The following is a 25,042-nucleotide window of genomic DNA, read 5'->3' as shown; positions in this document are numbered from 1 at the left end:
TTAGTGACAGTTTCTGAATTTGTCTGAGTTTATTACATATGAGAGATTACTGCACATTCACTACACATCTATAATGACAAACTGTATTCAAACAGCAATAAATTTAGTTAAATAAACATGCTTATATAAAGTGCAATTATAAATACCCCTTTATTAACCATAGGCTGTTAAACAAACAGAAACGGTAAAACGTGATGACGTCAGGGATATGCAAATTGGTGTATGACGTATCCCCCCCCCCCCTCTTCATCAGGGGGCCCCGTCAGCGATCCCTGCAGGGGGGCCTCCGCATTTTGCGCTACGCCACAGTATTTATCCATACTTTACATATTCGGTGTCGTACTTGAGCTTCGACATATTTGTTGCAATAATTAAATTAAATTTCACATGTCAAACGGTTGGGTTGTCAAGCACGCATTTTAAAATAAAAGTCCAGTATAAGCAAAATAAGTAAAACATTTAACTTTTGTTTATTTTTTTTGACCACACACTCCACGACCCACTGAAAATGTTCCCCCACCAGTTAAGAAACATTGCTAGACAATTTAGCTTACCCAATTTACCTACAGTGCATGAGTTTAGCTGTGGGGGAAACGGGTGCACCCACAGGAAACCCATGCGAACATGGGGAGAACATGCAAACTCCACACAGAAATACCAACTGATTCAGCCGGGACTCAAACCAGCGATCTTCCTTCTGTGAGGCGACAGCACTACCCACGGCTTCACCGTGTCACCCCAAAACATAACTTAACTTTGGTTTATCAGACCTGAGTTTAATTTCTCTAGCCACACCAAGGCCTGATATGCAATCAAAAATCACTTAAATTGGACCTGCCTGACAAAGTGAAGTACACCAAAAGATCCTCAAAAGCAAGACATCAAGCTGAGGTCTAAAGAAATTCAAAAAATGAGAACGAAAATAATTGAGATCTGCCTGTCTAGAAAAGGTTTTTAAAGTAACTTCTAAAGCTTTGGGAAGGCAGCTAACAACAGTGAGAGCCATTACCCACAAACGACAAAAGCACAGAGAAGTAGAGAAGCAAAATTACCCCAAAAGCACAGCATCAATTTATCCAAAAGTTACAAAAGGCCCCACAACAACATCCAAATAAATTCAGGCCTCACTTTCCTCAGTTAAGTTCAGTGTTCATGACTCCACCATAAGATAGAGACGGAGCGAAAATGGTTTGCGTGGCAGAACATAAAAGCTAATCTCAGGGTGCTTTCACACCTACACTACTCGTTTGCCCAGTTAGCGCGGTTCGTTTGGCATATGTGAACAGGGCAATCGTGCTCTGTTCTGCGCCAAAGTAATCGCTCCGAGATCGCTTGAATGAGGTGGTCTCGGCTCGATTGAAACGAACCCTGGAGCGGTTCGATTGCAGTAAGAAAGCGGTCCGATCCGAGCGCGGTTATATTACAGTGTTTTATGGATATGTAATAGGCTTACGGCTATATGAAGAGAGAATTATGAGTAGGGCGGGAAGTTTCGCGAGTCTCCGGATGCCCGCAAACGAGTGATGATCTCCCGGTAATCTCGCGTCTCCCTCCCGGTCCTCAAATAGGCATCGTCACGCACCCTTCTCACCCCTCCCCACCGCATCTCTCCTCAGAGACGTCGCGCGCGCACCCTGTCAATCACCACCAAATCACCACCTCTCCTGACAGCTGAGCGGGACGCTGCAAAATAAACCCTGACACTCTGACACTCTCCAATGTAAGGAGAGTTTACTCGCACGTGACTTGTTTTAGCTCTTTTGGTCCGATTCGAAACTTTGCAGTGTGAAAGCGAACCGCTCCAAGAGCAAAGAGCAACATTGTAACAATTGTAATCTCTGTTTCAGAACAACTGAATCGATTCACAGGTGTGAAAGCAGCCTTAGTTTTGCCAGAAAACCCTTAGTTTTGGGAAAATAATCTGTGCACTGATGAGTAGAGTTGGGTATAGTTTGGGGTTATTTCGATACCGGTGCCAAAACGGTGCCTGAACTGATACTTTTTAGCCACAAAATAATGGTGGATGACTCTAGAAAAACCTTTTATTTGACAAAATCTTTTAAAAAAAATCTTTTTAATAGAACAATATAATTAAAGTTTAAAATAAACATCAAATCATATTTTATACATTTAAATTACAATAATATATTGCCTTTGATCATTTGTTGGTTAGCATCAATTTACGATTTGCATTATGGAATTACATTAGCTTACTACTAACCTGTGGAAAGGCTGTCATCAGAATACTGAGCTCTTTTTTTCTTGGGTTGTGACTATGTTTACATGGTTATCAGTAATCTAATGATTTGCCTGAATCTGAATAAGACAGTAATATGATCAAGATGTTTACATGAGTTGCTTTTTAAATGTTCCTTTTATGATCCCGTCTTACATGTTATAGTACATAGATCGATTACTGTCATTGCATCATCATGCGATCCATGTTTCCTCCAGAGTTTTATGTCATTTCAGGTGTTTCATTTTTAATGTTTCCACTTTAGCGGTAGTTTCACTTTCATTCAGGAACATTTCAATTCATGCTCCAATGACAAACATGTATTTGATGCGAGCATTAAGTAAGGACTGGTGGAAGAGTGCTCTTTTAATGGAATTTGATACCGCACGTTAAATGGAAGGAAAAAACAATTTTGCAATGCAGGTGTCTGTGATCCTTTAAGGTAATCAAAAATCACTGTTGACATAGTAGTCTAGACTCTTAGGGTGCTTTCACACCTGCCTTACAGTATTTAGTTGGATTGAATCGCACTAGAGTTCGTTTCCCCTTTTGGTACGGTTCGTTTGGGCAGGTGAGAATGCAGCAATCGTACTCGAGTGCGCACCAAAAGCGGACCAAATAAGTGTACCGAGACCTGCTTAAAGAGGTGGTCTCGGTGCGCTTTCAAACAAACCCTGGAGCAGTTTGTTTGTGGTAAGAATATGATCCGTACTAAAACAGGTCCAACCGCAAAAAGTACTGCGCGTTTTGAACTAATTCCGCTGCTGTAGGCCGATGCGCTGTGCATTATGGGATATGGAGGAAAAATATTTGTTGACAGCGCTTTACCAACAGAGAGAGAGAGAGAGAGAGGGGGAAAACATTACCTGATGGATCGTTGGTAATATTTCCGCAAGATGAGCATGTCGCAGTTTAGCTAAATTAATTCACGCCTCCTCCTGAAGTGAAGAGCGATGCATTAAACACTGTTTTCCAGCCGCGGTCGCGCTTCATTTTCGTAATGTTTAGTTTGTCTAAAGCAGGGATACAATCAGCCAGCGCAGTCGTCCCTCCAGAGTAAAAGGTTTTGTTTACCTGCAGTAGTTCACTGGCATTTTCCCGCACGTGAATTCTGACCAATCAATAAGCAGTTTAGGAAATATGCTTAACAACATCTGGCCAATGAGAGATGTGGATTTTATCAGATGACTGCATTTTGGTTTGTTTCAACTGGTTCGGACCAAAGCCAGCGGTGTGGTGTGAAAACGACCCAAAGACGGCAGAAGATGCAACAATGTATCATTTATTACCCTTGGTCCGGACCAAATGAAGCGAACTACAGATGTGAAAGCACCCTTAATCAGTGTATTATCTTAATCATATTAAAATCAGTACATTGGGGTCCATGTAGGCACTCACTGAAAGTGCCAGATGATGTTGCAAGCGTTCAGAGACTTGATTCCATGAGCCCTCAAATGTGTCATTAAACTTGACGTGCGTCCCCCTTACACGCAACGTTTGTGGAGCATCTGCTTCACGTTGCTGTGTCAGAGTCCTTGCTTGTAAAATACGCTTTAGAAGGCTTAGTTTAAACAACTTTGATGAACGCGATCATGCGTGTCGATATGAAGAGAGTCCCTCTCGCTCACCGAATGCGCTGTACTGCGTGCGTTGGGTGTGTCCGTTCCCTAAGCAACAGGAACAAACGCCTGACATCGCCTGTCTGTATTCCTCAAAGTTGTTTAGAATTAAATGTTTAGTGATGTTGTGACAACGCATTCGTATGTGCGCCTTTGATGCATCCCTTGATGCTTCTTACGTCCTTGTCGCAGCACCGAAATTAGGCACCGAAATTCATATGCTGATTCGCCCCGGTACATACCGGTTACAAAAGTACCAGTGCTATAATGTTACTGGGTTTTGATACCCAACCCTACTGACGAGACAAAAGTTGAACTTTTTGGTAGGAGTGTGTCGCGTTATGTGTGGTGTAAAAGTAACACAGCATTTCAGAAAAAGAACATCATACAACAGTAAAATGTGGTTGTTGGTAGTGTTATAGTCTGGGGCTGTTTTGCTGTGATAAACGGAACCATGAATTCTGCTCTGTACTAAAATATCCTGAAGGAAAATATCCGGGCATCGGTTAGTGACCTCGGGCTGAAGCCAACTTGGGATTTACAGCAGAACAATGACTCAAAGCACACCAGAAATTTTTGAATAGCTGAAAAAACAAAATAAGGATTTTGGAGTGGCCTAGTCAAAGTCCTGACCTGAATCCAATTGAGATGCTGTGGCAAAAAGGCAGTTCATGCTTGAAAAACTCTACAGTTTGCTCGCATTACAATAATTCTGCAATGATGAGTGGGAAAAAACTCCTCCACAGCACTGTAGGAGCCTCATTGCAAGTTATCGAAAACACTATTGCAGTTGCTGCTGCTAAGGGTGGCCCAAACAGGTATAAGGTTTAGGGGGCAAACACTTTTTCACAAAGGGTAATTAAGTTTTTTGTAGTTTTGTACTTTGTTTTATTTTTCTAATAATTCTCATACAGCTTTGCTTGTTGTTATGCTTCACTTAATGTTTGCTTGTGTTATCTTTTACTAATATTTAAATTAGACTTTTGATTAATACTACACTTCCACACCAATGTAGACGGAGACAGACAGACAGACAGACAGACAGACAGACAGACAGATAGATAGATAGATAGATAGATAGATAGATAGATAGATAGATAGATAGATAGATAGATAGATAGATAGATAGATAGATAGATAGATAGATAGATAGATCTAAACACAGAGAGATTGACAGAGCAAATGTAAAATGCATATACATTGGCTCCTGTGTGTCTGAGGTCATTTGCTCTGGTTAATGAAAGACTCCAGTTGAACATCAACATGAGGAGCATGACCAGAGAATAATGCATTTATTAGAGCTCAGCCTGGTCATGTGATCATCATCTGAGAGCCGCTTCCCTGAATCTCACTTCTCTACACCTACAGCAGGACGGGAACTGAGCAAACCAACAGCCTCGGTGCATTTATCAGGTTATCATTTGAGCACTGCAGTAAATATATGAGAAGTAGTCAGTAAGAAGTGCATAAATAATTGGGGATGATCCAGAATATTTCTTGTTGACTACAATATATGTAATTATATTTCTTAATTTAAAGGGACAGTTCACCCAAAAATTTCCTCAGCGTTTACTGACATTTAAGTGATTTTAAACGTTTATGAGTTGAACACAAAACAAGATATTCTGAATAATTTGAAGAATCTTTTATTTAATAAGTAGGAACAAAAAATATGTTCTATAGTCAATGGCTGGAGTTCATTTGAGTTTATAGTTAAGTTTTAAAGTAAAGTAAGTTGCATTGCTGTTACTGATAAATTATAATAATAAATGTGGTAAATAAAATTATAGTTGTATATCTAAAACATAAATATTAAAATGCTGTTCTCCCTACTAACTGAAAAATAGCTTCATTTAAAACAACTAATTCTTCAACTTCAATTCAATTCAATTCAATTAATTGAATTATTTCTTCAATTGTTAATTCTTCAACCACAAAACAAAGCAACTATTTACCACAATAACTCAAAGTTCTACACCATAATTATACTAAAACTGCTGTAAAATCTACTATAAATCAATACAAAATTCAAATAAGCATTAAATAATAAGTATATCATACTTAAACTCGTGTTCAGCAATGTGAAATAGGTCCGTGTTTTATTATTGGTCATCTCTGTCTGTCACATTGACATAAGCTGCACTTTATACCATTATATTTACATTCTGAGTACAGATTCTGAGATTGAAAGTAAAGCTACATATCAATACAACACACACTGGCTAAAATCACGTCTCACACCCACACAGACACACACCATGAGCTCCAGTATTCCGATGTCAAACATAAACTCACTCACTCAGAAATCACTTCAGAATCTCTGCTATGCGTTCGTCCTCTATCGATCAACAATTACAGCGCGGTTATGATTTAATGCGCAAAATACGCGCATGCGCCCTGCTAAATCTGCATGGAAGCGAAAGCATGGATGCCTGTCATGGATCTTTCATTTTCTACTGCTCATATGATCATCATGAGAAACACAAGTGCTAATGGGGAAACACCGGCGCGCGTTCACGGGCTACTCACTCCGCGTAACCGGTGGCCCAGGGCAGCTTCATCTCCTTGAGGATGAGGATGGGTCTGGAGATGTGGTCCGCCGAGCACTCCACCTCATCCGGCGACAGCGCGAGGAAATCCGGCCTGCTGTACGGGAAGCGGAGCGGCAGGTCCGGGTGGCTGTCGTGCGCGCCGGTACCGGAGGCCATGATGCCGCCGATGATGCTGGAGACCGCGGACCGCACGCGTGTCATCATGATGAAGAAGATGATGAAGATGAAGGTGTGATGGTGCTCAGACCCGCAGCGCACCTTCACTGCACTTCAAGCGGAACTGCACGCCGTGTGACGTCATCACGTGACAGTCCTGCGCGGGTCACTGGGTCACTCCGGCGACTCTGACCCTCTCAAGCTGTTTACATTCCTCGTTCGCTTATCGCATTATTTACGTGTTAAACGTGTGGTTCCTGCACATTCCTGAACTCCTGTTTACTGGAAGCGCAATTTTACCAGATCAATCTCAGTCGTAGGCTAATTTATTTTTAGCGCTGCATTTTTCCTTCAAATAAAATGTAAATAAATGTAATAAAACGATACAAATTGAGTGAGTCTGTTACACTTATTATAGTTATACACTCCTAAAATGGGTTGTTGTAGGCCAAATAAGGACATATCTGATTATTAAAACATTATAAATATATATATATATATATATATATATATATATATATATATATATATATATATATATATATATATATATATATATATAGACACACAATTCTATTTAAACAACGCTTTTTTCTAACCCAATGGTTGCATTTGTCTATATTTTACCCAAAGTCTGTCACAACAACCCAGCATTTTTTTTAAAGAGTGCAATAATGAATTGTGCAAATGTTACACAATATATATACATTGTTAACATTATACAGTATATAATGTTACATGCTAATTATTAATATGTATACTGTAAAAATGAGTAGAAATATTATAAATATAACAACATTATATATATATATATATATATATATATATATATATATATATATATATATATATATATATATATATATTGACTATCTATATAACAAACCATCCTTACACAATAACTTGCCTAATTACCCTAACCTGCCTAGTTATCCTAATTAACCTAGTTAAGCCTTTAAATGTCACTTTAAGCTGAACACTAGTGTCTTGAAGAATATCTAGTCTAATATTATTTACTGTCATCATGGCAAAGATAAAATAAATCAGTGATTAGAGATGAGTTATTAAAACTATTATGATTAGAAATGTGTTGAAAAATTCTTCTCTCAGTTACACAGAAATTGGGGAAAAATAAGTTATAATACTTGGTTATAATATATAGCTATATATATACTTAATTCAACTTATATATATATACATATATATATATATATATATATATATATATATATATATATATATGGGTTTGGAGGGTTTGAAAGAAGTAATCCATTAAAAAGGCTTTAAGACCAAGTGGAAGTCATGACTTCAGCTAATCAGTTTTAGCCAATTCATACAATTATTTTTCATTGTCCAACATCTGCTAGAAAACATACGATGTATACGATGTAAAACAATATGATGTGAAGTGAAGTCATCCTTCGCTACTGTATTGTTTTTGTATAAACTGTATTAAACTGTGTTGTATATGTTTTGTATAAAACTGTGTAAAACACCAAAGGCAGCCCTTATTAAAATGAATTTGAATATTAATTTGGCTATTGTGGTTATTTTCAAATGCACATTTTTTTTATAAGAGAGGCAAGTAAAATTGTAACGCTCTATCTACTTCATTATCCTTATTTTTATTTAAATGGTCAAATTTAAAACGGATTCATATATATATATATATATATATATATATATATATATATATATATATATATATATATATATATATATATATATATATATATATATATATATATAATTTTTTTCTAATGATATATGACGTAATAAATTTGTATTTTAAAAATAAGTATTTTTCGTATTTTCTTATTCTAAATATTTAGAAAATATTTTTGGTACAAAAGTGTGGTTATGATGACCATCTGACAAAAATAGTGCCTAAAATGTATTTAAATCTCATAATTAAACAGAAAATGAAGTGTATAATTGCAAAATGGTCCATTTTTTCAGAAAAAAAGAACCACCCCTTTCACCAATCAGTAATATCAATAAGTAAACAAAATCACTAAAATAAAATGTAAATAAATATTGTATGAAAAAGTTGGAACTACCTTTGATTTGCTAACTATTTAATATTTAAACAATGTTTGGGTGGGCTTTATTTTTACAGTATACTATATAAATATGCCATTTATGTTTGCTTTCTTGCACTTATGAATTTACTTAACCAAGAAAGCACTGGTTTATTGTTGTAAATAACACATACTGTATATGAATGGTATCCGCTGTGTAAAACATATGCTGGAATAGTTGGCAGTTCATTCCTCTGTGGCAACCCTGGATAAATAAAAGACTAAGCTGAAGAAAAATGAATGAATATATACATACACTGTAAAATATAATGATAGATTATTTTAACCCAACGCTGGATATATGACAAACGTACACCAAATATGGACAAACTCAATGTTGGTTTTTATTTTCTTAATTACACTGAAATTATATTTTGTCCACTGAGTTAACACAACCCATCATTTTTACTTAGAGTGTATAGAACTGGACTGCAAAATAAAGTGCTACAAACAATTGTATGAATTGTCAATGAAATGACCCAGATTGTTTTAATAAACACAGAGACCTGTAAAAGTTTGTGTTATTGTTCTGACGCTGCCAGTGTTTCCGGCCTAATCTGTCCAGCTTGAGCAGATTTAATGTTGTGTATTCAATATGGCCTGTTCAAACAACATCACACTCAACAACTGTTTCTATAATCCCGGGAGGATTATGAGATTTGTGCAGAATCACTGGACATAAATGCCATCTGTTAAAGCTGCTATCTGTCTAACGTGAATCACCAATCAGCCTGTAATCCATCTATGACAACACAGATAAAGGAACTCTTCAATATATGTAGATTAGCGCTGTCAAAACCATATGCCATTTAAAAAAGGTCAACAAGAATCGTACGATATTGAGTTTATTCTGTTATGTAAAAGTGGCATGGCAGTTTATATTGAGACTTCAGGTGAGTTATAACCTTACAGTTATTTTAGCCGTTTAATTATTTACTCATTCATTCATTCATTCATTCATTATCTTTTCGGCTTAGTCCCTTTATTAATCTGGGGTCACCACAGCGGAATGAACCGCCGACTTATCCAGCATATGTTTTATACAGCGGATGCCCTTCCAACTGCAACCCAATACTGGAAAACATCCATACACACTTATTCACACTCATACACTACCCAATTCACCTATACAGCATGTGTTTAGACTGTGAAACCGGAGCACCCAGAGGAAACCCATGCCAACACAAGGAGAACATGCAAACTTCACACAGAAACGCCAACTGGTCCATCCGAGGCTCGAGCCAGCGACCTTGCTGTGAGGCGATTGTGCTACCCACAGCGCCACCGTGACGCCCCTGATTATTTACTCTATTTTATTAATTATATATTTATTTATATTGCATTTTAGCTGCTTTTTGTATTATATTTTATTTTGTATTTGTATTTTAAGGTATTTGTTTAGTATTATACAACACAGTTTTAATGCTTCTGCATTTTGTGGTTTATTTATTTTTATTTTATATATATATATATATATATATATATATATATATATATATATATATATATATATATATATATATATATATATATAGCAGTAATTATAAACCGCAATTGTACAAAAGAGCTTATATTTTAAAAAAGGTCATTTTAGTTTATATATTTAAAAAAAGCGTAAATTACCAGAAATTTAAAAAATCCTAGGAAAAAGGTCAGAAATATGATATAAAAAGTTGTTTTTATTTTTTTATTTCACAATTGGGACAATTCTGCTCTTTTTTGATATGTAAAAAAAAAAAGGATTTTATGAAACTAAAAATGTACAATAAAATTGTAAAACACGAAATATAAAATGTCGATATTTAAAAAAAATAAAGTATAACTTAAAAATAAAAACATTATTTACAAATTTTAATTGTAATTAAGTTAAAAAAGGCTGAATTGTGAAATGTTTACTCACAATTGTATAAATCAATAAGAAATCAAGTAAAAATTGTAAGAAAGCCGAAATAAAATAAAGATGTTTCTGCAGAAAAATGCCTGAATGATAAAATAAATTGCAATGAACTTTATTAATATTATAATTATTATTATCATAGGGACAAACCCAAAATTGGGATAATTTTTTCAGTAAAAATGTATATGAAACATTTTATGCCAACAGCTAATATTTTGTAAAGTTATTTAGAAGAATATAATTAAATACTGTAATAGTAGCCTATTTTTTGGACATTCACGACTCTTCAAAATATATTATTTTGTGTTTATGGAGATTATTAAAAAAATTATTTAAAGACATGTAATGTTTAGTTTGATTAAATTAATAGTCAATAATTCAAATTAACCCAATTTAATTTCAGATTGTTTTGTCATTGTTTATGCTCCATATGATTGGAGGAAAGAAACATGTACAAGCTTGAAGCGACTGCATTATAAATCATGAATAAATTGTAATATTTGGCTGACAAGAATACAAATGCTAGCTCAGAGATGCCAGGTCGCTGGTTCGATCCTCGGCTCAGTTGGCGTTTCTGTGTGGAGTTTGCATGTTCTCCCTGCATTCGCATGGGTTTCCGCCGGGTGCTCTGGTTTCCCCCACAGTCCAAAGACATGCGGTACAGGTGAATTGGGTAGGCTAAATTGTCTGTAGCGTATGAGTGTGTGAATGTGTGGGTGGATGTTTCTCAGAGATTGGTTTGCGGCTGGAAGGGCATCCGCTGCGTAAAAACTTGCTGGATAAGTTGGCGGTTCATTCCACTGTGGCGACCCTGAATTAATAAGGGACTAAGCCGACAAGAAAATGAATGAATGAATCAAATGATGTAAATGATTCCGATTTTTAAAAATATAAATATTGTCATTCGACAGATAGAGGACTATGCACAGGACAACGGCGTGCAAATCAAGGCAAAGACTACTGTAATTCTGTTATAAATGAGATTGTATTGTTTTTACTATAATAAGTACATTATAAAACAAAATACTGTGTTAGTTCATATAAAGCAATGTTTTCTAGTCATTTTGAAACATTATTAAATAAATAAGCAATTACCCATGGCAACTAAATTTATCTTCGGCCCACTAGCCTCAATCAAGTTTGGTTTTTGGCCCTTCAAGGTTTGGGCACCCCTAGCATGTTAGCATGTTATTTTGGACGTCACGTCTCACAGTGTCCGCTAGATGTCAGCATTTATTAAAAACTATTTAAGATTATCGCTATTCAACAACAGCATCCCACTTACCGCCGAGAAAGTGTAGTTTTGACAGGGTCAGGCTGCTTTCATTTAACACTCACCCGAAACCGTGCAGAATCAGACGGTTAATTCCCGCGCTTTCTGCTCTCAGCAGCACCTCAGGCCAAACAGCGGGGATTCTGGGAGATTTATGAGCTCCCCGGTGCCAAACGCTTGTGCTGCCTCTCAATAGTGATCTTATAGATGGTCTGAGAGCAAGATTTAGGGTTCGGGTTGGCTCGTTTGTTAGTTTTATTGCTTTCTGGCTCTCTCTATCACGTCCGATGTGGAAAAGTGTGTTCTTCCCGCCAGTGGCGTAACTAAATGGGGTTTATATGCAGTGCAAGTGGACGACGCGCTTCGCCATATGAAAACAAAATAGTATAGTTATTTATTGTTGATAATGGTATTTTTTTACTATTATACAATTTGGTAATATAAACAAATAATATTCTCTAAAACTATAGAGTATACACCAAAGTTTACTGTAGTAAAATTTGAAGTATAGTCTACTGCAGTTTTTATTTCAGTTACTTAGTTATTGGTACCGTATGTTGTAGCAGATCCTAACAATGTGTTATTAATATTATATTTAAATAAAGTATGGCTGAAGAACAGCCCATATTATCCTTAATTCTTAAATATATGATTGACTTTTAAATAGGCTTTGTGAATGTTTTTTTCCAAACATTCATGGCGATGCAGTGGCGCAGCAGTGCTGTCGCTTTACAGCAAGAAGGTCGCTGGTTCGAGCCTCGGCTGGGTCAGTTGGCGTTTCTGTGTGGAGTTTGCATGTTCTCCCTGTGTTCGCAAGGGTTTCCTCTGGGTGATTCGGTTTCTCCACAGTCCAAAGACATATACGGTGAATTCGGTAGGCTAAATTGTCTGTAGTGTATGAGTGTGATTGAGTGTGTGTGGGTGTTTCCCAGAGATGGGTTGCGGCTGGAAGGGCATCTAGCTGCATAAAAACGTGCTGGATAAGTTGGCGGTTCATTCCGCAGTGGCGAACTCGGATTAGTAAAGGGACTAAGTCGAAAAGAAAATGAATGAAAGAATGAAAAACATTCATAAGGAAAATCACATCCAAACCTATCGGCTATAGGAAAAGAAAAAACAATGACATAACTAGCCTACATTACCCAGCAAGCACACAACATCATAAGACAATAATATTGAGTTAGATTTAAGTCAAGACATCAGGTGACCAAAATTAAATATCTAGCCAGCGTCTAGGGACAATGTCATTTTAACGGTCAATAAAAATGTCACATTACGTTGATATTTGGTTGATTTTAGGTTGTGTTGTTATGTGACCAGAATCCAACGTCTGATAGATGTCATAATGGTAATGTCCATACATAGTCAAGGTGTAACATGATAAGACGTTGATATTTGGCTGATTTTAGGTTGGACGTTGGACATTGACCTGACGTTGGGTACTGACGTCAACCCGATTTTCATTTCCAAACAAAATCCAATGTCCCTACAACTTTGGGGTACAACATCGATATTATGTCATGTTGATGTCCTGTGCCTGCAGGGTTATAGAAAGTTATGCTGAAATATTTATTGATAAAATAACTTATTTTAAAATGGACATGAATAAAATACATAGAAACGCATAGGGAGACATGACTATGTGTGGAATTTAAACAATTCAACATGGGCTATTTGATATATCAAAACAACCCATTACAGGTTAAAAGAACAACTTTTGTTTCTTGGACAGATACCATAACACATATTTCCACTAGATGGATACATCTTTAATGTTATAAATGTATTTTTAAAATCTTTATTCACCTGAGACAGTGAGCCGCATTTCTGCATGATTGGAAGGGTTGAAAAGTACATCTCTGCGCACACATTCTGGGGATTTTTTTAGTGGTTTCTTCAAATGTTTTTTTATATATAGGCTTGCAACATGTTATTTAAAATAATAATATACATTTTAGATGATAATAGTGTACAGTGCTAGTTATGAATATGCAGTTGCGGTTTTTGCTCGCACGGGGGCGTTTTGGACGGTGTTTTTTTCCCGCTGCTTCACGGTTCATGAGGGGATGTGTATTATTCTTTCAGCCTGTTTTGAATGGATTATGTTCATTAAAAAGACACAAATCACAGTAATCTGTTAGAAATTCGTCTCACAGTTTAAAACAGCTGCTTAAATGAACTCCTGGTGCCACGCATTAGACTTTAACTTAAAAATCATTTCAGTTTTGGAGTGTTAGCATGCTGCTAAATGTGCGATGCTACAATAAACATATCAAAAGACACAAGACATCAAAATATGTGTGTATTTAAGCTTAAAATTAAAGGTTTTAATTTTTTGACAAATTATTTAAAAACAAATTAATAATCAATGACAGACGACGTAGAATGATATGCAGATAAAGAAATAAAATTGTACACGTTTTGCTAGAAAATGTATTACCAACAACATTATAGCGTGCTTATAGTGTATTTTTTAATAAATGCACTCTAAAACATATGGACAACCGAAATATTGGGTTGATTTGTAAAACCAACTATAAATATATCAGAATGTACATCTATCCTATTATATTATAGAATAATAACTTCATTAATTTCAGTATTATCAAAAGGGTCTAAATTAATCTTTTTGTATGAATAAAAAATTATTATTAATATATATATATATATATATATATATATATATTATTTTTTTTTTTTTAATTATCATTTAACCTAAAAGTGATATTTGGAGAAAATGACAAATAAATGTAGCCTTATTGGCTTAAATATATGAGATTATATTTTGTGCCATTTATGATTAAAAGGGGAAAAACATCTTAAATCAAAGTAATTTATGATCTGACACCAATACTGTGTACATTTCCTAAAGCACACACAATCCACATTCAGATCAGCACAGCAGAAAATCTGATTGGCTCACACAGGAATGGCCTGACTTTTGATTCTGGAATGTTCTGGAGGGACAATAAATGTATCCTGCAAAATCTCACCATCGTTTACATGACGTCACCATCATCTGGCTGTTCACACGGTTAACAAAAAATCCCTAATACTTCCCAGATGGACTTCGACCAGACTGATCCCAGCATCGTTACACCAGGACTGATGTGAGATCCTGCGTGACTCAAAAGACAGCAGGTCAGAAATCAGGAGTCCAAACCATCTCAAAGAGTGACATTTCTCACAGGTAATTGGATTTGAAATGCCAGACACGGGTGCCGTTTGTTGCTTTAAAATGAACAGCACTTCGTAGATCAGCTGCAGACACCAGAATGTCAGAATTTACACTCTTAAAGAGACAGATCACCCAAAATGAACCTTATCATTTGTTCACCCTGAAATGGTTTGAAAATATTTAAGAGTTTCTTCTGTCGAACACACAAGGAGATATTTTGAAGGATGTTGTAGCCATCGACCTCCATAGTAGGTGTAAAAGTAATATGGATGGCTGCCGGTTTCCAGCATTCGTCGATATACGTCAACATTGACGTAAGATGATTTTATTAATAAAAATTGCAAATTCATACTTACTAATTTACAGTAGTTTTCGAAAAAGAAACAGTCTGCAGTTCATTACAGTGATGTAAAATATGTATTTTATAAAAGTGAGTGGCATATATTGGGTTTTGGTACTATTGTTAGGATAGTTGTTCATTGTAGTTTTGTTGTGAACACCTGGCAACCCTATGTCATGGTATACTTTGTGAAAATATGAGGCTATACCACAGACCTTTAATTCAGGCATTTTACTAAAGGCAGTGGCGTGTTTTGTGTTTCGATTGACCATTGTACTAATTTTCATTGGCCATTGTGCTAGTTTTGTTGCAAAGACCTATGTCATGCTATGTGAGAATATGAGGCTATACCACATGCTTTTTTTATGAATTTTATAAAATGGAGTGGCATATTTTCTGTTTTAGTATTATTGGGATGGCTATTATTAGCTATTGGGCTAGTTCTGCGTTAGTTTGAATTGGCCATAGCACTAGTTTTGTTTCAAAAACCTGGCAACCCTGGTATTCTAAGTTGTAGTGTATATGTGAAAATATGACATCATACCACATATATATTTTTCAGGCTTTTTACAAAATGCAGTGGCATATTTGGTGTTTTTTTATTGTTATTGGGCTAGAAATTATTGGCCACTAGGGTACTTTTGTTTGGCCATTGCACTAGTATTGTATAATGTGAACTATTATGTGAAAGGCCATATTTATTATGGTATTTTACAAAAAATAGTGGCATAATTTGTGTTTGGTATTATTGGTCTTGTTTTTATTAGCCATTGGGCTAGTTTTGGGGTAATTATAGGTGCTAGTTTTGCTGCAAAGACCTGGCAACCCTGGTATTCAAATCAAATCAAAATAAAATTACTTTTATTGTCACATTATCGGTGCTATGATGAGTGAAAAGCTTAGTAAAAAGCTTAGTATTTAAATGTAGATGTTTAGCATATTTAAATGTATGTTGTAGTATACCTAAAAATATGAGGCTACAGATTTTTCAGACATTTTAGAAAAGGGAGTAGCATAATTTGTGTTTTAGTATTATTGGTCTAATTAATATTGGCCACACTGGGATAGTTTTGTTTGGCTAATGGACTAATTTTGTTGCAATAACCTTGCAACTCTGATATTCGATGGCGTAGTATGCTGTGTAAAGGCTATACCACAAACCTTTATTGAGGTATTTTACAAAAGAGAGTGGTGTAATTTGTGTTTGGTATTATTGGTCTAGTTATTATTGGCAATTCAGTTATTTTAGGGCTATATTGATTGGTCAATGCACTAGTTTTGTTGCAAAGACCTGGCAACCCTGTTAATAAAATGTATGCCATAGTATACTATGTCAAAATACAACGCTACACCATATACAATTTTCAGGCTTTTTAGAAAAAGGAGTAGCATATTGTGTGTTTTGGTATTATTGGGCTAGTTATTATAGGTCATTTGGTTATTTTAGGGCTACTTTAGATTTTTGATTGCTCATTGCACTAGTTTTGTTGCATAAACCTGGCAACCCTGGTATTCAAATGTATGTCATACAAAGTGAAAATACGAAGCTATAAATTTTTTTTAGGCATTTTAGAAAAAGGAGAAGCATATTTTGTGTTTTGTTGTTATTGGGCTAGTTATTTTGAGCCATTTGGCTAGTTTTGATTGGTCATTGCACTGGGTTTGTTGCAAAGACCTGGCAACCCTCATTTTCTTTTTCGTAATATACTGTGTGAAAGGTTATACCACAGACCATTATTAAGGTATTCGATAAAAGAGAATGCCATAATTTGTGTTTGGTATCACTGGTCTAGTTATTATTGGCCACTGGGCACATTTTGGGCTAATTTTGATTGGTCGTTGCGCTAGTTTTGTTGCAAAGACCTGGCAACCCTGTTAATCAAACATATGCCATAGTATACTATGTAAAAATACAAGGCTACACCATATACATTTTTCAGGCTTTTAAGAAAAGAAAGTAGCATGTTTTGTGTTTTGGTGTTATTGGGCTAGTTATTATTGGCCACACTGAGATAGTTTTGTATGGCTATGGACTAATTTTGTTGCATAACCTGGCAACCCTGATATTCTATGTCATAGTATACTATGTGAAAGGCTATGTTTATTAAGGTATTCTACAAATGATAGTGGCATAATTAATTAGTGTATGGTATTATTGGTTATTATTGGCCATTGCGCACATTTTGTTGCAAAGACCTGGCAACCCTGATAATCAAGCGTATGTTGTACTAAACTATGTGAAAATAAGAGGCTACACCATATAGATTTTTTCAGGCATTTTACAAAAAGCGGTGGCATACTTTGTGTTTTTAAGCATTTTTGGGGGAGTTTTGTTGCAAAAACCTGGCAACCCTGTTTATATTGTATGTCGTCGTTTAAACAGGCTATACACACACCATTTGCAGCCATTTAACCCGAAAAGCAATTGACTTTGTAATGACAGGAGCAGAAATGTTTCCAGCAGTGAATTGTGATGGACGTCCTGATGGAGTGAGTGTCAAAAGGAGGAAAATAAGCCACAGGACGTGCCAGAACTCAAGCCAGCATCAAAGCATCCGCCGTCTATCAGAATTCAGCTCCTTATTTCTCATTCCTGTCTGACCTTTTGGAGAGGATTATGTGTTATTGTGCATGATTGCATGAGTGTGGACGTGCATGCAGATCATGTCATGCTCATAATATTCCCGAACGGCTAATGTCAGTAACAATCTGCACTGGAGAATCAGTATTACTAACCAGCTTGTTAGTATATTGAGAATATTGTATACTGTAGTAGAGTACTATAATCAAATGTCAAAGACGCTATTTTAATATAGTGCACTGCAAAAAAGCTTTTCTGACTTTGAGTTTTCATCTTATTTCCTGTTAAAATACAGAAACATTCTTAAATCAAGGAGCCTTTTCTAGACAAGACAAAACATTGTCTATTTTTAAGCAATAATGAGTCAAAATTAAGTAAGCTTTGACTTAAAACAAGCTAAACAATGGACCAATGGCTTAAGCAAAATAATCAAGATGTGTTTATTTACCCCATTGGCTGATTATTTAGCTTGTAATATTTAAAAATCATTCAAGTAAATGATTTACTGATTCAAATGATGCATTCCGAGATTCACTGATTCAAATGATGCATTCCGAGTGAGTCTCCATTAAATGATTCACTGATTCAATTTAATTCAAATGATGCATTCGAAGTGAGTATCCACTAAATGATTCACTGATTCAAATGATGCATTTGAAGTGAGTCTCCACTAAATGATTCACTGATTCAAATGATGCATTTGGAGTGAGTCTCCAGTAAATGATTCACTGACTCAAATCCTGCATTAAGTAAGTCTCCAGTAAATGATTCACTGGTTCAAATGATCATTCAGAGTTGTTCTTGAGTAAATGATTACCTTTTTAAAAAATGATCAATTTAGAGTGATTCCCCAGTAAATGATTCACTTATTCAAATGACGTTTTCTCATTGAGTCTCCAGTAAGTGACTCACTGATTCAAATGATCCTTTCAGAGTGAGTCTCCAGTAAATAATTATATCATTCAAATTATCTGTTCAGAGTGATTCTCCAGTAAATGATTCACTTATTCAAGTGATCTGTTTAAACAGTCTTCAGAATATCGTTCACTGATTCAAATGATCTGTTCAGAATGATTCTTCAGTAATTGATTCACTTTTTTAAACGATTATTTTAGAGTGAGTCTCCAGTAAATGATTCAATGATTCAAATGATCCTTTCAGAGTGAGTGTCCAGTAAACGATTCAGTGATTAAAATAATCTGTTCAGACTGCGTCTCCAGTAAATAAATCACTGATTCAAATGATCATTCAGAATGATTCTCCAGTAAATGATTCACTTTTTCTGGTGATCTGTTTAAACAAAGTCTTCAGAAAATCCTTCACTGATTCACATGATCCTTTCAGAGTGAGTGTCCAGTGAATGATTCACTGATTCAAACAATCTATTCAAAGTGAGTCTGCAATAATTGATTTACTCGTTCAAATGATGCATTCGGAGTGAGTCTCCTGTAAATGATTCACTTATCCAAATGATCATTTCAGAGTAAGTGTCCAATGAATGATTCACTGATTCAAACGATCAATTCAGAGCGAGTCCCCATTAAATGATTCATTGATTCAAATGAATTTTTCAGTGTAAGTGTCCAGTAAATGAATCACTGATTAAAATAATATGTTCTGAGTGAGTCCCCAGTAAATAATTCACTGATTCAAATGATCCTTTCAGAGTGAGTCTCCAGTAAGTGATTCACTAATTCAGATGATCCTTTCAGAGTGAGTCTCCAGTAAGTGATTCACTGATTAAAATAATCTGTTCAGAGTTCCCAGTAAACAATTCACCTATTTAACTAATTTGTTCAAGCGATCAATGATGCTTTCAAATGATTCTTTCAGAGTGATTCTCCAGTAAGTGATTCTCTGATTTTACACAAAGGATCTGAATATCTGTAAACAACAAAATATTTTGTGTTTGTCTAGAAAATCCATTAGATATTTGGACCAGAAACAAAACAACTCCTCTGAGCAGTTTTGTGTAAACATGTAAGGTGATACACCAGATTTTACACATTTAATAAAGTCAGATGCCTTTGTTTTCTCCTATAGCATGGGATTGTTATTGTAGTGTCTGCTGAATTCTGGGAAATGCTCATTCATCACAGTGGGGCATCCGTTTAATATATACAAAGCGCAGATATATGATGGAGATTTCCCTTCTGTCGTATGAAACGCAACACTCAATCAATCATCCACTGAACATTCCCTAAAAAAACAAGGCCAGTTAATGAGCGTTTTCCAGGACTACAGTCGTATCGGCGAGGACTCAGCGGGACAACAATAACAAAGGGGCTGTTTGTTATGAATTGGAGTTTATGGTGGACAGCGGACGGCTGTGTTTCTGTGAAATCCTTGTGTTTCTGTCTGCGAGATGAAGGCTGAAGGTGTTTCCATGTTCCACACAATGCGGCCTACAAACACTCTGACACGCTGCTCTGTGGTTGCTAGGCGAGAGCTCTGATTTAGAGATTTTATTGTGCTCCCCAAACCGGGTGTTGCTTTGCATTTGATAATGTGTTCTTTGTGGTTGCTAGGGTGTAGCTTTTGTGTTCCGGTAAAGTTCTTATGGTGTTACTATGGCATTCTGGGTGGTTGTTGCTATGCACATTGAGGTGTTCTGAGTGGTTGCTAGGGTCTTGCTCTGCAGTTGCTATTGGTGTTGTGGTTGGTTGCTATAACATTTTGAGTGGTTGTTGCTATTCGCGGTTGCTAAGGTCTTGCTTTGCAGTTTCAACAGTGTTCTGGCTGGTTGCTATGGCATCCTGAGTGGTTGTTGCTATGCCCTTTGAGGTGTTCTGGTGGTTACTAGGGTCTTGCTGTGGAGTTTCTGTATTGTTCTGAATGGTTGCTATGGCATTCTGGTTGGTTGTTGCTATGCCCTTTGAGGTGTTCTGGGTAGTTGCTAGGGTCTTGCTCTGCAATTACTAAGGTGTTCTGTTGGTTGCTATGACATTCTGGATGGTTGTTGCTATGCACGTTTAGGTGTTCTGGGTAGTAGCTAAGATCTTGCTCTGTAATTGCTACGGTGCTCTGGATGGTTGCTATGGCATTCTGGGTGGTTGTTGCTATGCGCTTTGGAATGTCCTGGTTGGTTGCTAGGGTCTTGCTGTGTGGATTCTGCAGTGTTCTGAACGGTTGCTATGGCATTCTGAGTGGTTGTTGCTATGTTCTTTGAGGTATTCTAGGTGTTTGCTAGAGTATTGCTCTGCAGTTGCTAAGGTGATCAGGTTGATTGCTATAACAGTCTGGGTGGTTATTTCTATTCGCGGTTGCTAAGGTCTTGCTTTGCAGTTTCAACAGTGTTCTGGCTGGTTGCTATGGCATCTGAGTGGTTGTTGCTATGCCCTTTGAGGTGTTCTGGTGGTTACTAGGGTCTTGCTGTGGAGTTTCTGTATTGTTCTGAATGGTTGCTATGGCAGTCTGGTTGGTTGTTGCTATGCACTTTAAGGTGTTCTGGGTAGTTGCTAGGGTCTTACTCAGCAATTACTAAGGTGTTCTGTTGGTTGCCATGACATTCTGGATGGTTGTTGCTATGCACGTTTAGGTGTTCTGGGTAGTAGCTAAGATCTTGCTCTGTAATTGCTACGGTGCTCTGGATGGTTGCTATGGCATTCTGGGTGGTTGTTGCTATGCGCTTTGGAATGTCCTGGTTGGTTGCTAGGGTCTTGCTGTGTGGGGTCTGCAGTGTTCTGAACGGTTGCTATGGCATTCTGGTTGGTTGTTGCTATGCACTTTGAGGTGTTCTGGGTAGTTGCTAGGGTCTTGCTCTGCAATTACTAAGGTGCTCTGTTGGTTGCCATGACATTCTGGATGGTTGTTGCTATGTACTTTGAGGTGTTCTGGTGATTGCTAGGATCTTGCTGTGCAGTTTTTACAGTGTTCAGGATGGTTGCTATGGCATTCTAAGTGGTTGTTGCTATCCACATTGAGGTGTTCTGAGTGGTTGCTAGGGTTTTGTTCTGTAGTAGCTAAGGTTTTCCGGATGGTTGCTATGACAGTGTGAGTGGTTGTTGCTAAGTGCTTTTAGGTGTTCTGGGTGATTGCTAGGGTATTGTTCTGCAGTTGCTAAGGTGCTCTGTTAATTGCTTTGGCATTCTGGGTGGTTGTTGCTATGCACTTTGAGGTGTTCTGGGTGGTTGCTAGAACCTTGCTGTATAATTTATACAGTGTTCTGGATGGTTGCTATGGCATTTAACAAGGAATACATCTTCCTATCCTAAAATATTACACAAAAAGTGACACAGAACCTCAGACCTTCTCTTGGATAGTTTTGCTGTAAACAAGTGAAAATGAAAGCCTGGTGTCCCAAACGCATCGTTGAGCTTATAACATCTACAGATGAGCTGAAGAGGAACAGAGATATTTTCCAAAACAACAGTCGCCATGAATCAGTGGAAAAGAGTGGTTTCGAAAGCTTTGATGCCTGTGAAAGCTGTGACTCTTGTGCAACGTTTGTCCGTACACCACAGAGGTGTCTCCTGAGACCTTCATGATCACAGCTGGACTTCATATCATGGAAAGAAAAAAGTCCTTGGTTTGGGTCAGCTAGTGGGATTTTGATTCAGTCACGCTGGTTTGACCTTATTTTGGGATTTCATGCTCCTTGTCATCTAAAGTTAACATCACTGATAGAATCTATGCTTAACATCAAGTTAGAACAGCAAAATAGACATTGATGGTTCATTTTTTTTCTCATATTGTGACCTACATCCAATTGAAATGGTCCTGAAATGAGAAAAAATGTATGGCAGTGCATGATGTCATCCTTTGGGAACCATTGGATCATTGGAAGATGAGTGTTACAAACAAAATGGAGTAAAATCAACAAATGCATGAAAACAGGGCAGAAATGAGAAGCAAACTGCCCCACAGTAAATGACAACAGGGGCGGACTGGCCATCTGGCAATTCTGGCAAATGCCAGAAGGGCCGGACCATTTTTTAAATGTGGGCCGGTCACCTATTTTACTTATTTATTTTTTCATATGTATTGTTTTTTAAATGTAGGCAGCTTTTATCTTGTGCGAGATGTTAATATTATGATCATGATGGTGATAATAGTAAGAATAATAGTAAATATTAAGCATTGGCCCAATTGGCAACAACCGGCTGGTTTCGAGATGGGCCGACCCAATCTGAGGCTACTCAGATGTATTCAAAATCTGGCAAGAATGTCAAACAAACAGTAAGTGCAAAAAAAAAAGTGAAAGGCAGTCAAGTCATACATTGCCAAATACATAAAATTTACTGAACTAGTCTCGAAAGGGGTCAGTCTGATGGCGCAGTAGGTAGTGCTGTCGCCCCAGAGCAAGAAAGTTGCTGGTTTGAGCCTCATCTGGGTCAGTTGGTGTTTCTGTGTGGAGTTTGCATGTTTACGTAGATTTCCTTCTTGGTTTCCTTCTGAATTGGGTAGGCCAATTGTGAATTGGGTAACCCAGTATAATGGGTTGCAGCTTTGAGGGCATCCGCTGTGTAAAACATATGCTGGATAAGTTGCTGATTCCTAGATTAATAAAGGGACTAAGCCGAAAAGAAAATGAATGACATGATTGCATATATAAATGGGTTTTGTTCCAGTCTCATACATTAAATGTTTAAATATCTCTTAAATAAGGTACTGCTTATATAATTTTACCATCTGTACACCAATATAAATAGTGAATGTGCGTGTCCTTGGGTGGGGCTGTGTCGGTGTGGTAATGTGGGCCGGTGTGGCTACAGTGCCAGGGCTGATATTTAGTCCCAGTCCGCCCCTGAATGACAGCCCTGCCTCAAAAGAATGATAGACCCACCCTAAATGACTGATAATCTTGCTTTAAATGACTGATAGTTCCCCACTAAAAAAACTAATAGTCAGACCCTAAAGAACTGATAGCCCCTCCCTAAAGAACTGATAGCTCCTCTCTAAAGAACTTATAGCTCCTCCCTAAAAGACTAATAGCTTTGCCTTAAAGGACTTGTAGCCTTCCCTAAAGGACTCATAGCTCCTCCCTAAAAAGACTGATAGCCCCTCCCTGAGGTATTTATAGTCCCGCCCTGAAGGTCTGATAGCCCCATCTTAAAGGACTAATAACTCTGCCTTAAAGGACTGAATGTCTGCTCCTAAAGGACTGATAGCCCAACACAATCTCACTGCAATTCGTAACTTTTTGAATTAGTGGCTAATTCGTATGAATTCGTACAATCTAATTTGTACAATTTAGTATGATTTACTCATAACCCAATGACAGTTGGGGTTTCCTCGTGAGATCAGGCTGGATAGCCCCACCTTAAAAGACTGATAGTCCCACCTTAAAGGACTGATAGCCACCCCCCTCCCCCCCTCCCTGAATGCCATCCCCCTTCCCCGAATGGACTTTTAACCGCTCCTTAAAGGACTGATTGCCCTATTCTATAGCACTGATACCCCTAGTACTGATAACCCTGCCTTAAAGCACTAATAGTCCTTCCCCTAAATGACTGATAGCCCCGCCCTAAATCACTAATAGCCCCACCCAAAATGACTGATAGCCCCGCCCTAAATGACTGATAGCCCTGCCTTAAAGCACTAATCGTCCTGCCCCTAAATGACTGATAGCCCCACCCAAAATGACTGATAGCCCCGCCCTAAATGACTGATAGTCCTGCCTTAAAGCACTAATCGTCCTGCCCCTAAATGACTTATAGCCCCGCCCAAAATGACTGATAGCCCCGCCCTAAATGACTGATAGCCCTGCCTTAAAGCACTAATCGTCCTGCCCCTAAATGACTCATAGCCCCGCCCAAAATGACTGATAGCCCTGCCTTAAAGCACTAATCGTCCTGCCCCTAAATGACTTATAGCCCCGCCCAAAATGACTGATAGCCCCGCCCTAAATGACTGATAGCCCTGCCTTAAAGCACTAATCGTCCTGCCCCTAAATGACTGATAGCCCCGCCCAAAATGACTGATAGCCCCGCCCTATATGACTGATAGCCCCGCCCTAAATTACTGATAGCCCTGCCTTAAAGCACTAATCGTCCTGCCCCTAAATGAATTAAAAAAGCCCCGCCCAAAATGACTGATAGCCCCGCCCTAAATGACTGATAGCCCTGCCTTAAAGCACTATTCGTCCTGCCCCTAAATGACTGATAGCCCCGCCCAAAATGACTGATAG

At 37.3% G+C, this 25,042-nt stretch overlaps 1 protein-coding gene across 2 annotated transcripts in view; it reads right to left on the bottom strand.

The window, feature by feature from the left end:
• Positions 1-12,192, bottom strand: part of ppm1h (protein phosphatase, Mg2+/Mn2+ dependent, 1H) — a 39,436-nt gene extending 27,244 nt beyond the window's left edge. Inside the window, exon 1 of one of the 2 annotated variants that reach the window (XM_073942316.1) lies at positions 11,880-12,192. Coding sequence is in view for 1 of the 2 variants with exons in the window: in NM_001077455.1 (NP_001070923.1) it covers positions 6,385-6,611 (227 nt within the window). In the remaining variant the exon portion in view is untranslated. 2 annotated transcript variants of the gene reach the window in all.
• Between the last annotated feature and the right edge of the window lie 12,850 nt (positions 12,193-25,042).

This window comes from Danio rerio, chromosome 25 (assembly GCF_049306965.1).
Source record: "Danio rerio strain Tuebingen ecotype United States chromosome 25, GRCz12tu, whole genome shotgun sequence".
Classification (NCBI taxonomy): domain Eukaryota; kingdom Metazoa; phylum Chordata; class Actinopteri; order Cypriniformes; family Danionidae; genus Danio; species Danio rerio.
Note: the sequence above shows the minus strand (reverse complement) of the source record. Positions and strands in the feature narration are given on the sequence as shown.